The 15,000-nt window shown below is 50.2% G+C and overlaps 2 protein-coding genes across 4 annotated transcripts in view; one reads left to right on the plus strand and one right to left on the minus strand.

Moving 5' to 3' along the window:
* The window catches only part of LOC137803429 (zinc finger protein 883), a 7,378-nt gene extending 6,172 nt beyond the window's left edge, over nt 1–1,206 (plus strand). For all 3 annotated transcript variants that reach the window (XM_068601879.1, XM_068601880.1, XM_068601878.1), the window contains exon 3: nt 1–1,206. This exon is cut by the window's left edge and continues 1,131 nt beyond it. The gene's annotated coding sequence lies outside the window, so the exon portion shown is untranslated.
* A 3,531-nt stretch (nt 1,207–4,737) lies between these two features.
* ncoa4 (nuclear receptor coactivator 4) overlaps nt 4,738–15,000 on the minus strand; it is a 10,588-nt gene continuing 325 nt past the window's right edge. The window contains exons 2-11 of the mRNA XM_068601852.1: nt 13,598–13,691; nt 13,141–13,281; nt 11,881–11,957; nt 11,697–11,805; nt 11,469–11,519; nt 9,748–9,870; nt 8,948–9,625; nt 8,522–8,746; nt 6,810–6,902; nt 4,738–5,633 (exon numbers count right to left, since the gene is read on the minus strand). Of these exons, the coding sequence (XP_068457953.1) occupies nt 5,628–5,633; nt 6,810–6,902; nt 8,522–8,746; nt 8,948–9,625; nt 9,748–9,870; nt 11,469–11,519; nt 11,697–11,805; nt 11,881–11,957; nt 13,141–13,281; nt 13,598–13,691 (1,597 nt within the window). The 3' untranslated portion in view covers nt 4,738–5,627. The remainder of the gene's footprint in view (nt 5,634–6,809; nt 6,903–8,521; nt 8,747–8,947; nt 9,626–9,747; nt 9,871–11,468; nt 11,520–11,696; nt 11,806–11,880; nt 11,958–13,140; nt 13,282–13,597; nt 13,692–15,000) is intronic.

The raw sequence follows: 15,000 nt of genomic DNA on the forward strand, positions 1-15,000 counted from the left end.
GCAGTTTGTTGGTCCAGGTTCTGTGAACTGGACCTGGTTGATTCTCTGGTGTAGATAGCAGCAGGAGGCGGGGCATCTCCATATATGGTCATACCTGGCCGTTAGCTCTTAAGGATGTTCCCTATGCCCCGCCCCTCCTCCCGCCCAAGCCCCGCCTCTCCTCCACCTGTCAGTCTGTTTGGACACGAACTCTGCCCCCTTTACACGCCATTTCCCATCAGCCACCTGGGGAGAGAGCTGGGAACAACTGTCATCGGCCCTGTTTCCTGTCACTATAGCACAGCACGCAGTGCATTATGGGAAACTGATTCTCCAACAATTATAACAACAATTACAGATGATAACAAGCTGTGGCTTCAGCTGAGAACAGGTCTGATCTGGTTCTGATGCAGCGCTCTGATTGGTTGTTCATAGCTTGCAGAGAGCTGATTGGTCGAACCGGCGTTTGCATGAAGAACGTGCAGCTAGTCGGCCATCTTTGTAGTTTTTCGGCGGTGTCGTGGTGGTCAGAGGGTAAACTGCACTTCTTATTTATGAATTTGGAACGATGTTGTAATATATAAATATTTAAATGTGACTCACAAGTAAAAAGACAAACAAGAGAGCGTTACACTCGTTACCGTAGCAACATGGTCTTCGGGCAGACAGGAAGCGCCTCCAGCAGACACCCGAATTTTCAAAGTTAAAGCCTCCTTTAAAAAGAATCCTGTAAAGTTAAAACTCTTCTGAAAAGAATCCGAACGTCTGACAAGTTATTTAACAACTAACAGACGTCTTGGACCAAACCAGAACCGGTTCTTCCTCCTGACAGGACCAGAACCGGTTCTTCCTCCTGACAGGACCAGAACCGGTTCTTCCTCCTGACAGAACCAGAACCCCCAAGACCCCAAAGACACTTTGAGTTTGTGAAGAACATTTTCTGTGTGATTTCAGTTAATTTAATGGTGAGATATTTATAAGTGTGTCGGCAGCAGACCGGTGTAGAAATACTCAGAAGTCCTCCTCCTGCTCCTGCTCCTCCTCCTGCTCCTCCTGCTCCTGCTCCTCCTGGTTTTGGTTCTCGGTTCCTTCCAGCTGCGTTCTCTTGTTCTGTCCAGTGGTTTGGTTCCAGCTGCAGGTTGCAGGTTGTTGTGTCGTGTTTGCCAATAGAATAAAAACCCAGTTGACATGTTTGTTCTTGCGTTTTGTAATAAACCTTTAAAAGAAGTTTCTTGTGTCTTCTGTGTGAACCTGCTCCAGCCTGAAGGACTACGGAAGCCCAGAGGGGACATTCTTCAACCCAAATGATCCTGCAAGTCTCCAGGGTTTGGTGTCTAATTATGTTTCACGATCTACAGAAATACTATTAAACTATGAGACGCTGTTATTATCACTCATCACATACACACTCATGAGAAATATTAACTAATTATTATGAGAAACTAAATATTGACTCAATAGAAGCTGCATTTTTTCTCCTGACCACCAGGGGGCGACTCCTCTGGTTGTATAGAAGTCTATGCTTCATGTGTTAAAGCTGCATTCTCTCTCCTGACCACCAGGGGGCGACTCCTCTGGTTGTATAGAAGTCTATGCTTCATGTGTTAAAGCTGCATTCTCTCTCCTGACCACCAGGGGGCGACTCCTCTGGTTGTATAGAAGTCTATGCGTCATGTGTTAAAGCTGCATTCTCTCTCCTGACCACCAGGGGGCGACTCCTCTGGTTGTATAGAAGTCTATGCTTCATGTGTTAAAGCTGCATTCTCTCTCCTGACCACCAGGGGGCGACTCCTCTGGTTGTATAGAAGTCTATGCTTCATGTGTTAAAGCTGCATTCTCTCTCCTGACCACCAGGGGGCGACTCCTCTGGTTGTATAGAAGTCTATGCTTCATGTGTTAGAGCTGCATTCTCTCTCCTGACCACCAGGGGGCGACTCCTCTGGTTGTATAGAAGTCTATGCTTCATGTGTTAGAGCTGCATTCTCTCTCCTGACCACCAGGGGGCGACTCCTCTGGTTGTATAGAAGTCTATGCTTCATGTGTTAGAGCTGCATTCTCTCTCAGGGAGCTACTGCAGCGCCCGCTCTAAGACCCGCGAGATCAATCAGACACAAGTCTACCCAGCATGCATTGCGTACCGATTGCCAGTGATGAGTTCTGATCAGGACGAACCTGCTGACACCACAGAAGAAGAAGCCAGGCGTAGAGTGTGATGTCACTGAGCTGCTGTGCTGTGATTGGACAGGAGAGGCCGGAGGAGACCGAGCCATCCACGACCGCGACCTGGCCTGGCTCCAGGAGAGCGAGGGTGAGCTGATCACAGATCAATAAGTCATCACAGATCAATAAGTCATCACAGATCAATAATGACCTTTGACCTCTGTGTTTAGTGGTCGTTGCCGAGGTAACGCAGCCGTCTCTGGGCGTCGGCTACGAGCTCGGCCGAGCCGTTACCATGGAGAAGAAGATCCTCTGTCTGTTCAGACCGGCGTCAGGACGAAGTGAGGACGCTTCCTGCTTCCTGCTTCCTACTTCCTGTTTCCTTCTTCCTGCTTCCTACTTCCCGTTTCCTTCTTCCTGTTTCCTACTTCCTGATTCCTCCTTCCTTCCTATAAAGCAGCAGAAAGAACAACAACAATGGTTCTGGTACTTATGGGTCTAATACTCATGGTTCGGGTACTCATGGTTTTAATACTCATGGTTCTGGTACTCATGGTTTTAATACTCATGGTCCTGGTACTCATGGTTTTAATACTCATGGTTCTGGTACTCATGGTTTTAATAGTCATGGTCCTGGTACTCATGGTTTTAATACTCATGGTTCTGGTACTCATGGTTTTAATACTCATGGTCCTGGTACTCAGAGCTCTCGTTTCGTGTCAGAGTGACACCTCTTGGTGCGTGTCAGTGAGGCCTCTCGTCTTGAAGCTGATTGGTTTAAAGGACGTCCAGCAGGGGGCGGCCTCTCACTGCGTCAACACACAAGACAACAAGTCAGAAGGATTCATGAGACTTTAATGTGAAAAAAATAGCTCTGACAGAAACAAGGAAAATGATTTGAATAGAAAAATGAATCTCCTGCACATTGATGTTGAACATTCTGTTTTATTGTGTCTACGAAGGAAAAAAAAGATTAAACACACACACACACACACACACACACACACACACACACACACACACACACACACACACACACACACACTAAAACTGAAAAAGCATATTACACACGGGTTTCCCTACCGAAAAGGCACCAGCAGGAGTCGCTCATAACACTGCAATGTAATACATAATATATACCGTCAAAAAACATTATATACCAAATAATTTAAATAATAAATATACCGTCTGGACGCGCTGAATGTGTGTGTGAGACCGTAAGCTCCTGTTAACCACCACTTAACTTAAATGTGACCAAATATAATAAATCGCCATTCATCGTCACTGAGGAAAGCCCCGCCCCCTTTCCCGGGCGCCGGACAAACGGGATTCAAAATGGCGGCGAGCAAACGTTTCAAGGTCGTTACGGCAAGAACAGCTTCTCATTGGCAGATGAAACTTAAATCTCCAGGCACAGAAATGTGCACCAATCACATCGCTTCTTTTTCCAACGTGACTGGACTATTCGTCGAATCAGAGACCTTTATCGTTCCCTCACATCCTACGTAGCTATGAGCAACATAGCTAGCAGAGACATGGCGACTGAAAACTCTGTGGTATCAAGAAGAGGCTGAAAGAGTTGGACCCAAACGTCTGGATTAAAAAACCCAGCAGCAAAGCACTGACCGCCGGAGGACGTCCATTCGGAGCTTCTCCTCAAGCTACATGCTAAACGGAGCTGGTTAGCTGGATGATAATTAGCTTGATGGATCGCTGCAGAGGTGAGTGTCAAAACAAGCAGATGTTAGAGTTCAATATTTTATCTTTCCCACAGCACTCTCAAGCACTCCTCCCTCTGCCCTGACTCCTCCCTCTGCCCTGACTCCTCCTCCTGCACTGACTCCTCCCTCTGCCCTGACTCCTCCCTCTGCCCTGACTCCTCCCCCCTGCACTGACTCCTCCCCCTACACTGACTCCTCCCCCAGCGCTTCATCGGGTTGCCTGACGTGCACTCCGGCTTCGCCATCAGCAACATGGCCGCCGTCGACATGAACGACACGACGCCGTGTTGTCTCCAGGTGATGAGCTGCTTATTATTCTCATACACACTTATCATTAGTATAAAGTTATTATGTTAAAGCTTTATGAATCTTTAACAGTAACATGTGGCGTGGTTCCTGAAGGAAGCGTCGGCTTCGACATCAACTGCGGCTGCTAAGAACCAACCAGGACTCACCTGGACGTGCAGCCGGTGAGGGAGCAGCTGGCCCAGGCGCTGCTTGAGCACATCCCTGTGGGCGTCGGCTTCAGGGGGTCATCCCCATGGGGGCCAGGTGAGGGCCCTGTTGACCCATCTGCCTGTGTACCTGTCTCACCTGTGTACCGGGCGCGGGAGGCCTACCAGGTTGGAGCACAATCTAAACCAGTCTTTTATACAAAACATGAGTCAGAAACATTCAGTATTATTAGTAGAAAAGTATAGTGAAAGTAAATAAAGTACCTCAGACCTCCACAGTGATGTCACAGCTGTTATCAGCTCCTCCTGCTGGTGGGTGTGACCTCATCAGTGTGTGTAAAGATTTAACCTTCAGAATAAAATCCCTTCAGGTAAAGTGGAACCTTCCAGCAGGACCCAGAGTGATGTCACAGACACATTGATGATGTCAGAATGTTTTATTACTGTCAAGAATTACAGAGTATAGATAATATTTTTTATTAGCCCCGCCCCCAAATTGTTAGAGCTTCCATAATAAGCACCAATCACTGCTGACTGCAGCCTGCCTACCCCCGAGGCATTCTGGGTAAATTACTTCTTTAGATTAGAACATTTGCCTGCGAGAATCGACTAAATAAAATACAGAGAAAGTCTTTGACACATTTGCTTCATATGGGTTTTAAAATAATAATAAAACGTGGCCAAACTGAATTGATCAACAGCAGGATGCATCTGTTAATAAATTCACCGATATTGGTATTGATAGTTAAACTAATTGAGTTATTCATACTTAATCCAGGAAGGTATTTGGGAAACCAGAAAGAGAAAACACTACTGAGCATGTGCAGTAACAAGAGAAGAAAAGGAACATTCCACCCGACACATAAAGAAATCAAGCCATATCAGAAAAACAGGTTTGTTAAAATAAAGGTTAACTCCGCCCACCATCTGTTTAGCTCCGCCCCCTCTTGTCAGGATCAGCTGATCAAAAGCATTGTTGAGATGTTTATGATCATTATAGACGTCTTTTGAGACAAAGTCTCTGAACATTTGGTCAAATTAAAATCAATAATCAATAAAGTTACACAGCAAAATAAATGTAAAAGACAGGAGATTAATAACTGAGTGGATCGATTAATAGTGAGACCCAGAGATCAATAGATTAAAATAAAAGCTGCTGTGATCACTGGCTGCTGATTGGAGGAGAGCACAGCGTGGTGATGTCACGGGAAAGAAGGCGGCGCTGATGGTTGAGGCCGTGCAGCGTTTAAGTTAAAGTGACTCCGAAAGGAGAGACGCGTCGTCACCATCATCATCGTCATCATCATCATCATCACATCTGGAAGAAAAACAGAACGGAACTAAAGAAAGTGACCTGGTGACTCACCTGGTGGGCTCTAAGGTGACTCACCTGGTGGGCTCTCAGGTGACTCACCTGGTGGGCTCTAAGGTGACTCACCTGGTGGGCTCTCAGGTGACTCACCTGGTGGGCTCTCAGGTGACTCACCTGGTGGGCTCTAAGGTGACTCACCTGGTGGGCTCTCAGGTGACTCACCTGGTGGGCTCTCAGGTGACTCACCTGGTGGGCTCTCAGGTGACTCACCTGGTGGGCTCTCAGGTGACTCACCTGGTGGGCTCTCAGGTGACTCACCTGGTGGGCTCTCAGGTGACTCACCTGGTGGGCTCTCAGGTGACTCACCTGGTGGGCTCTCAGGTGACTCACCTGGTGGGCTCTCAGGTGACTCACCTGGTGGGCTCTCAGGTGACTCACGTGGTGGGCTCTCAGGTGACTCACCTGGTGGGCTCTCAGGTGACTCACCTGGTGGGCTCTCAGGTGACTCACCTGGTGGGCTCTAAGGTGACTCACCTGGTGGGCTCTAAGGTGACTCACCTGGTGGGCTCTCAGGTGACTCACCTGGTGGGCTCTAAGGTGACTCACCTGGTGGGCTCTCAGGTGACTCACCTGGTGGGCTCTAAGGTGACTCACCTGGTGGGCTCTAAGGTGACTCACCTGGTGGGCTCTAAGGTGACTCACCTGGTGGGCTCTAAGGTGACTCACCTGGTGGGCTCTCAGGTGACTCACCTGGTGGGCTCTAAGGTGACTCACCTGGTGGGCTCTAAGGTGACTCACCTGGTGGGCTCTCAGGTGACTCACCTGGTGGGCTCTCAGGTGACTCACCTGGTGGGCTCTAAGGTGACTCACCTGGTGGGCTCTAAGGTGACTCACCTGGTGGGCTCTCAGGTGACTCACCTGGTGGGCTCTCAGGTGACTCACCTGGTGGGCTCTAAGGTGACTCACCTGGTGGGCTCTAAGGTGACTCACCTGGTGGGCTCTAAGGTGACTCACCTGGTGGGCTCTAAGGTGACTCACCTGGTGGGCTCTCAGGTGACTCACCTGGTGGGCTCTCAGGTGACTCACCTGGTGGGCTCTAAGGTGACTCACCTGGTGGGCTCTCAGGTGACTCACCTGGTGGGCTCTAAGGTGACTCACCTGGTGGGCTCTAAGGTGACTCACCTGGTCGGCGGCGTGCAGCAGCCACTTCTCTTTGTCCCCACTCAGCTTCATGCAGGAGAACAAGTCGCAGACGGAGGGCAGGGCCAGCCGCTCCTGAGCAGAGGATTCAATGTGACTGAACACACGGCTGTCTGTGTTGGTCTGTGCTGTCTGTGTCTCTTTTGTGTAGGTGTGTGCTGTCTGTGTCTCTTTTGTGTTGGTGTGTGCTGTCTGTGTCTCTTTTGTGTAGATCTGTGCTGTCTGTGTCTCTTTTGTGTAGGTGTGTGCTGTCTGTGTCTCTTTTGTGTTGGTGTGTGCTGTCTGTGTCTCTTTTGTGTAGATCTGTGCTGTCTGTGTCTCTTTTGTGTAGGTGTGTGCTGTCTGTGTCTCTTTTGTGTAGGTGTGTGCTGTCTGTGTCTCTTTTGTGTTGGTGTGTGCTGTCTGTGTCTCTTTTGTGTAGGTGTGTGCTGTCTGTGTCTCTTTTGTGTAGGTGTGTGTTGTCTGTGTCTCTTTTGTGTAGGTGTGTGCTGTCTGTGTCTCTTTTGTGTAGGTGTGTGTTGTCTGTGTCTCTTTTGTGTAGATCTGTGCTGTCTGTGTCTCTTTTGTGTAGGTGTGTGTTGTCTGTGTCTCTTTTGTGTAGATCTGTGCTGTCTGTGTCTCTTTTGTGTAGGTGTGTGCTGTCTGTGTCTCTTTTGTGTACATCTGTGTTGTCTGTGTCTCTTTTGTGTAGGTGTGTGCTGTCTGTGTCTCTTTTGTGTAGGTGTGTGTTGTCTGTGTCTCTTTTGTGTAGGTGTGTGTTGTCTGTGTCTCTTTTGTGTAGATCTGTGCTGTCTGTGTCTCTTTTGTGTAGGTGTGTGCTGTCTGTGTCTCTTTTGTGTTGGTGTGTGCTGTCTGTGTCTCTTTTGTGTAGATCTGTGCTGTCTGTGTCTCTTTTGTGTTGGTGTGTGCTGTCTGTGTCTCTTTTGTGTTGGTGTGTGCTGTCTGTGTCTCTTTTGTGTTGGTGTGTGCTGTCTGTGTCTCTTTTGTGTAGGTGTGTGCTGTCTGTGTCTCTTTTGTGTTGGTGTGTGCTGTCTGTGTCTCTTTTGTGTTGGTGTGTGCTGTCTGTGTCTCTTTTGTGTTGGTGTGTGCTGTCTGTGTCTCTTTTGTGTAGGTGTGTGCTGTCTGTGTCTCTTTTGTGTTGGTGTGTGCTGTCTGTGTCTCTTTTGTGTTGGTGTGTGCTGTCTGTGTCTCTTTTGTGTTGGTGTGTGCTGTCTGTGTCTCTTTTGTGTAGGTGTGTGCTGTCTGTGTCTCTTTTGTGTTGGTGTGTGCTGTCTGTGTCTCTTTTGTGTAGGTGTGTGCTGTCTGTGTCTCTTTTGTGTTGGTGTGTGCTGTCTGTGTCTCTTTTGTGTAGGTGTGTGTTGTCTGTGTCTCTTTTGTGTAGGTGTGTGTTGTCTGTGTCTCTTTTGTGTAGGTGTGTGTTGTCTGTGTCTCTTTTGTGTAGGTGTGTGTTGTCTGTGTCTCTTTTGTGTAGGTGTGTGCTGTCTGTGTCTCTTTTGTGTAGGTGTGTGTTGTCTGTGTCTCTTTTGTGTAGGTGTGTGTTGTCTGTGTCTCTTTTGTGTAGGTGTGTGTTGTCTGTGTCTCTTTTGTGTAGGTGTGTGCTGTCTGTGTCTCTTTTGTGTTGGTGTGTGCTGTCTGTGTCTCTTTTGTGTAGGTGTGTGCTGTCTGTGTTGGTCTGTGTTGGTCTGTGCTGGTACCTGAGCCTGGCTCCTCTTCTTCAGCAGCCATTTGTCCTCCTCCTCCTCCTCGGCTGGGTGGGTCTGAGCGGCTGGCCCCGTTATCTTCTCAGGCAGCACCCAGAGGCCCGGGTCTAGAGGGCTCTGGAACAGAGAGCCTGGGGCCCGGTTCTTCTCCTCAGGAGCCTCCCAGGTGGGGGGGTGGAGCCTGGGGGGGTGGAGCCAGGCCTCCAGGATGGCCTGCACCTGAGGAACCACATTACATTCAGCTCGTAGAACAGCTGCGGGTCTTAAGGGTCTTGCTCAAGGACACATCGACATGAGCTAGTGGAGCCGGGGATCGAACCGCCGATCCGCAGGACGGCTCGTCCTCACTTTAAAGACCTGATCCATTAGTCAATAACGGAAACAATTGATTATCTTAGATGATGATGAAAGAAAGGTCACCTTCTGTTCCTGCTCTCTGCGGTGCAGGGTGGGCGGGGCCTCCTTGACGAGGGGCGGGGCCACATGGGCAGTGGGTGGGGCCAGAGAGACTCCATTCTTGTCTCTGCCGTCCTGCTTGAGCAGCCAGAGGCTCAGCGCTTCTCTCCCACAGTTCTCCTCACAGACGCAGGAGGAGAAGGAGGCGCAGACCTCGTTGGCTCTGCAGGTCTGCGGCGCCGGCACCGCCTGCTGAAGCCACGCCTCCAGATTCACCGGCGGGGGCGGGGCTTTCAGGCACTTGAGCTGGCCCAGGTTCTCAATCTCCAAAGCCGCGGTGGTCTGGCAGCAGGAGGAGCAGTCGGTGGCGGGGCGGCCGGACCCCATCAGCCACGCCGCCGAAGACCAGCCGTCCTGGAACGGCTTCAAGACCCGGTGCCACCGCTCCGCGTCCGAGGCCGGCTCCGTGGCACCGGGGGGCGGGGTGATGAGCCAGTCGCTCAGCTCCTCCCCCTCCTCCTCCTCAGGAGCCATGGCGAATTCTGATTCATCGATCTTCTCGATGGAGAAGGAGGAGCTGCAGCTGCTGTCGGTCCGTTCCCTGCCGACGGGGGTGTGGTCCCGCAGGAGCCACGCCTCCAGGTCCAGGATCTGACCCCAGGCCTGCAGGAAGTCCACAGAGGCCAGGGCGGGACAGGAAGTCTGCAACACACAGGAAGTCAGCCCATCAGGACGCCGAGGCAACGCCACGGTATTTAGTTTCACTTTGGAAAAAGTAACACCACTCAGTCCAATCGGGAGGCGGAGCTTCTAACGTCTCTCACCTTGCTGTCCTTGTGAGCCATCAGCCAATCCTGAGGGTTCTCGCTAGCTTGGTAGCCAATAGGAGCGCAGCTTGATGGAGGCGTTCCCATCAGCCAGTCACTCAAAGAGGCAGACTCCATCTTCTGATGAGAGACAAGATGTCACCTTCCTGCTTCCTACAACACGTCTCCTTCCTGCTTCCTACAACACGTCTCCTTCCTGCTTCCTACAACACGTCTCCTTCCTGCTTCCTACAACACGTCACCTTCCTGCTTCCTACAACACGTCACCTTCCTGCTTCCTACAACACGTCACCTTCCTGCTTCCTACAACACGTCTCCTTCCTGCTTCCTACAACACGTCTCCTTCCTGCTTCCTACAACACGTCTCCTTCCTGCTTCCTACAACACGTCACCTTCCTGCTTCCTACAACACGTCTCCTTCCTGCTTCCTACAACACGTCTCCTTCCTGCTTCCTACAACACGTCACCTTCCTGCTTCCTACAACACGTCACCTTCCTGCTTCCTACAACACGTCTCCTTCCTGCTTCCTACAACACGTCTCCTTCCTGCTTCCTACAACACGTCTCCTTCCTGCTTCCTACAACACGTCACCTACCTGCTTCCTACAACACGTCTCCTTCCTGCTTCCTACAACACGTCACCTTCCTGCTTCCTTCAACACGTCACCTTCCTGCTTCCTACAACACGTCTCCTTCCTGCTTCCTACAACACGTCTCCTTCCTGCTTCCTACAACACGTCTCCTTCCTGCTTCTTACAACACGTCACCTTCCTGCTTCCTACAACACGTCTCCTTCCTGCTTCCTACAACACGTCACCTTCCTGCTTCCTACAACACGTCTCCTTCCTGCTTCCTACAACACGTCTCCTTCCTGCTTCCTACAACACGTCTCCTTCCTGCTTCCTTCAACACGTCTCCTTCCTGCTTCCTACAACACGTCTCCTTCCTGCTTCCTACAACACGTCTCCTTCCTGCTTCCTACAACACGTCTCCTTCCTGCTTCCTACAACACGTCTCCTTCCTGCTTCCTACAACACGTCTCCTTCCTGCTTCCTACAACACGTCTCCTTCCTGCTTCCTACAACACGTCACCTTCCTGCTTCCTACAACACGTCACCTTCCTGCTTCCTACAACACGTCTCCTTCCTGCTTCCTACAACACGTCTCCTTCCTGCTTCCTACAACACGTCTCCTTCCTGCTTCCTACAACACGTCTCCTTCCTGCTTCCTACAACACGTCACCTTCCTGCTTCCTACAACACGTCTCCTTCCTGCTTCCTACAACACGTCTCCTTCCTGCTTCCTACAACACGTCTCCTTCCTGCTTCCTACAACACGTCTCCTTCCTGCTTCCTACAACACGTCTCCTTCCTGCTTCCTACAACACGTCACCTTCCTGCTTCCTACAACACGTCTCCTTCCTGCTTCCTACAACACGTCTCCTTCCTGCTTCCTACAACACGTCACCTTCCTGCTTCTTACAACACGTCACCTTCCTGCTTCCTACAACACGTCACCTTCCTGCTTCCTACAACACGTCTCCTTCCTGCTTCCTACAACACGTCACCTTCCTGCTTCCTACAACACGTCACCTTCCTGCTTCCTACAACACGTCACCTTCCTGCTTCCTACAACACGTCACCTCTGAAGGAGCTGTAAGAAACATTTCACAAGATTAAACAGGTGAGTTTCTCCGTCTACCTGCTGGGGGCACTTACCTGTTTCTTGGCAGCCGTTGGACAGGTCTGAGAGGACACGCCCTCCACCAGCTGCAACAGGAGGTACAGAAAACACCTGATCATCATCACGTCTACACAACACCTGTGTGAACCTCTATACTTGTCCAGCTATCTCTGCGAGGACCAATGGAAGTTGAGGACCTCTGAAGTGTGAGCCCGGGTTAGAGATGTCCTCACAAAGATAGCAGAACAGGGCCGTGTGGTTACCTGCGCCGTGATGCGGCCGAACGAGGTGATGGCCTGTCTCAGAGAGCGGCTGTCGGCCTGGAAGCTCATCTCAGGTGTTTCCTCGGGAGTCAGACTCAGAGACGACAACCTGCACACAGGGGTCACCATGAGCACCTTCCTCACCGTCCTCATCCTCATCTACACATCAGAAAGGAGAACTCACTTCTCCAGGCAGCTCGTCAGCTGGTTGTTGTTGTTGTTCTGCAGCTGATGGACGATCACATCAAACTGTCCTCGGAGCTACACAACAAAGACCAGTAAACACCAGACCACCAGCATGTAGACCAGCAATGAAGTGACCATGTAGACTGTAGCAATGAAGTGACCATGTAGACTGTAGCAATGAAGTGACCATGTAGACTGTAGCAATGAAGTGACCATGTAGACTGTAGCAATGAAGTGACCATGTAGACTGTAGCAATGAAGTGACCATGTAGACTGTAGCAATGAAGTGACCATGTAGACTGTAGCAATGAAGTGACCATGTAGACTGTAGCAATGAAGTGACCATGTAGACTGTAGCAATGAAGTGACCATGTAGACTGTAGCAATGAAGTGACCATGTAGACTGTAGCAATGAAGTGACCATGTAGACTGTAGCAATGAAGTGACCATGTAGACTGTAGCAATGAAGTGACCATGTAGACTGTAGCAATGAAGTGACCATGTAGACTGTAGCAATGAAGTGACCATGTAGACTGTAGCAATGAAGTGACCATGTAGACTGTCTCATTGTCTGCAAGTGAGATGAACAGACTGAAAACGTATTAGATCAAATATGTTGACAGTTTTTCTTTGCAGACAATTTGAGGTTGAAAAAAAATTAATAAATCGCAGTACTCAAAGTGTCGTGATATCGTATCGTAACCCTTAACCAGTGAGACCAGTGAGACCAGTGCTTACCCAGTGAGACCAGTGCTTACCCAGTGAGACCAGTGCTTACCCAGTGAGACCAGTGCTTACCCAGTGAGACCAGTGCTTACCCAGTGAGACCAGTGCTTACCCAGTGAGACCAGTGCTTACCCAGTGAGACCAGTCTTTACCCAGTGAGACCAGTCTTTACCCAGTGAGACCAGTGCTTACCCAGTGAGACCAGTCTTTACCCAGTGAGACCAGTCTTTACCCAGTGAGACCAGTGCTTACCCAGTGAGACCAGTCTTTACCCAGTGAGACCAGTGCTTACCCAGTGAGACCAGTCTTTACCCAGTGAGACCAGTGCTTACCCAGTGAGACCAGTGCTTACCCAGTGAGACCAGTGCTTACCCAGTGAGACCAGTCTTTACCCAGTGAGACCAGTGCTTACCCAGTGAGACCAGTGCTTACCCAGTGAGACCAGTGCTTACCCAGTGAGACCAGTCTTTACCCAGTGAGACCAGTGCTTACCCAGTGAGACCAGTGCTTACCCAGTGAGACCAGTGCTTACCCAGTGCAGCCGGTGCAGCTGCTGCTGCAGAGTTTCAGTCTTCACTTGTTCCAAAAGCTCGATTTGTCCGAGCAGCCAAACCTCTCGACAGCGGAGCGCCTCCTGCTGGCGACTCACACTGCTCTGCAGCTCCGCACGCACCTGAGAGACAGACAGGTGAGAGACAGACAGACAGGTGTGAGAGAGAGAGAGAGAGACAGACAGGTGAGACACTAATCTTTCTATCTATTTACCTGGAGAAGAGTCCACTAGAGTCCAACAGAGTCCTCTCAGAGAATGAACCCAACTCTTTCTCTCCACTCTTTTATATGTCTGTGTGTCTCTCTCTCTTTTACACACACACACACACACACACACACACACACACACACACACACACACACACACACACACACACACACACACACACACACACACACACACACACACACACACACACACACACACACAGGTCTACCTCTCTGGCGTTCTCTCTCAGCTGCCGCTCGGCCGTCATCACGCTGCCGATGGCGTCCTCCAGCTGATCCTGAGCCAGCCGGCACTGCTGTAGCCTGGAGAACACAGAACCACAGAACCACAATGAAACCAAGTCATCAACACCTGACTGCTGACCACTCAGGTGAGTCCTGACCACTCAGGTGAGTCCTGTCAAAAGGAGGGTTTATGGTGATCCTATTCTTGTGCTCTAGATCAGTGTTGCACCACAGCTGCATTGTGCTCTGATTGGTCAGAAGATGGGAGTAAACCACTGGGAGTAAACCAGTCACCCAGCAGCTATTCTGAGCCCAGCTGGTCAAGCCACTAGTAACTGAGCCTCCAGCAGAGACATGGAGTACTTCATAGTACACAGGAGTACCTCATAATACAGTACTTAAACACAGGGTACCCGTGCCATGGTAACTGCTCCACCATGTTGGTGGAGGGGTGGGTGGGCGTGGCCCCTTTAACATGTAGGCGTGGCCTATCAGCTGACTATCAGCTGTAAACAACCAGCTGTCAGTCAGCTGATAGCCTCAGGTCATCCCAGTGCACTAGTTACTTGGCTCCTTTAGCATAGGAAACACTGGACCTTCCTTTACTAAAGGAAAGGAGCTTCAATGCTTCCTTACTTGGTTCCTTTAGCATAGGAAACACTGGACCTTCCTTTACTAAAGGAAAGGAGCTTCAACACTCCATCGTTTAGCTCCTTCATTAGTATGTTAATCTACCTTAACCTATTCTTTATTAGAGCTCTGAGTTTCCATAAGGGTAAAAAACACAACGGTAATAGTTACAACAACAGAACATTGATGTAGTGGCTGCTCCAGCAGGAGCCCGGGCTGCCTGTGAGGAGGAAGACCCGGTGCTCTGGGTTCATCTCTTCACAGGAAGCTCCGCCATCACTGCCGGTCGGCCCGCACGTACACAGCGCTCTGACGTCACGCGCCAGCTGGGCCAGCTGATAACTTCATATCAGACATGTGCGGGCTGGATGGACCGAACAAACCACGTCACACTTCCTCCACCGGTCAGGGTTCGCGGGGTCAAAGGTCAGGGCCGTAAACCCGCTGTACAGGTCTCCTCTTGAGACCGAGCCATCACAGGTACAGACTACTAATAATGTGTATAAATGTATAAAATATGAGGCCACGTTCCAGCCGACTCAGCCGAACTACAGAAATGATACTAGTGATGTGTTTGAACACGCTAAAACACACCGTAACACCGGGTGGGAGCCCTTAGGGACCGGTATTGGTACAATGACAGGGTTTCTGCATCGGGTCTGGTTTCAAAGTCTTCTCCCTGAAAACGTGACCCTGGACCTTTATGATGCAATGATTTTTTTTTTTTTAAGAAGCACGTTCAGGTTATGAATGTGTT

This window comes from Clinocottus analis, unplaced genomic scaffold, assembly GCF_023055335.1.
Source record: "Clinocottus analis isolate CAN_PGR_092001 unplaced genomic scaffold, fCliAna1.0.p SCAF_55, whole genome shotgun sequence".
In the NCBI taxonomy this organism is placed as follows: Eukaryota; Metazoa; Chordata; class Actinopteri; order Perciformes; family Cottidae; genus Clinocottus; species Clinocottus analis.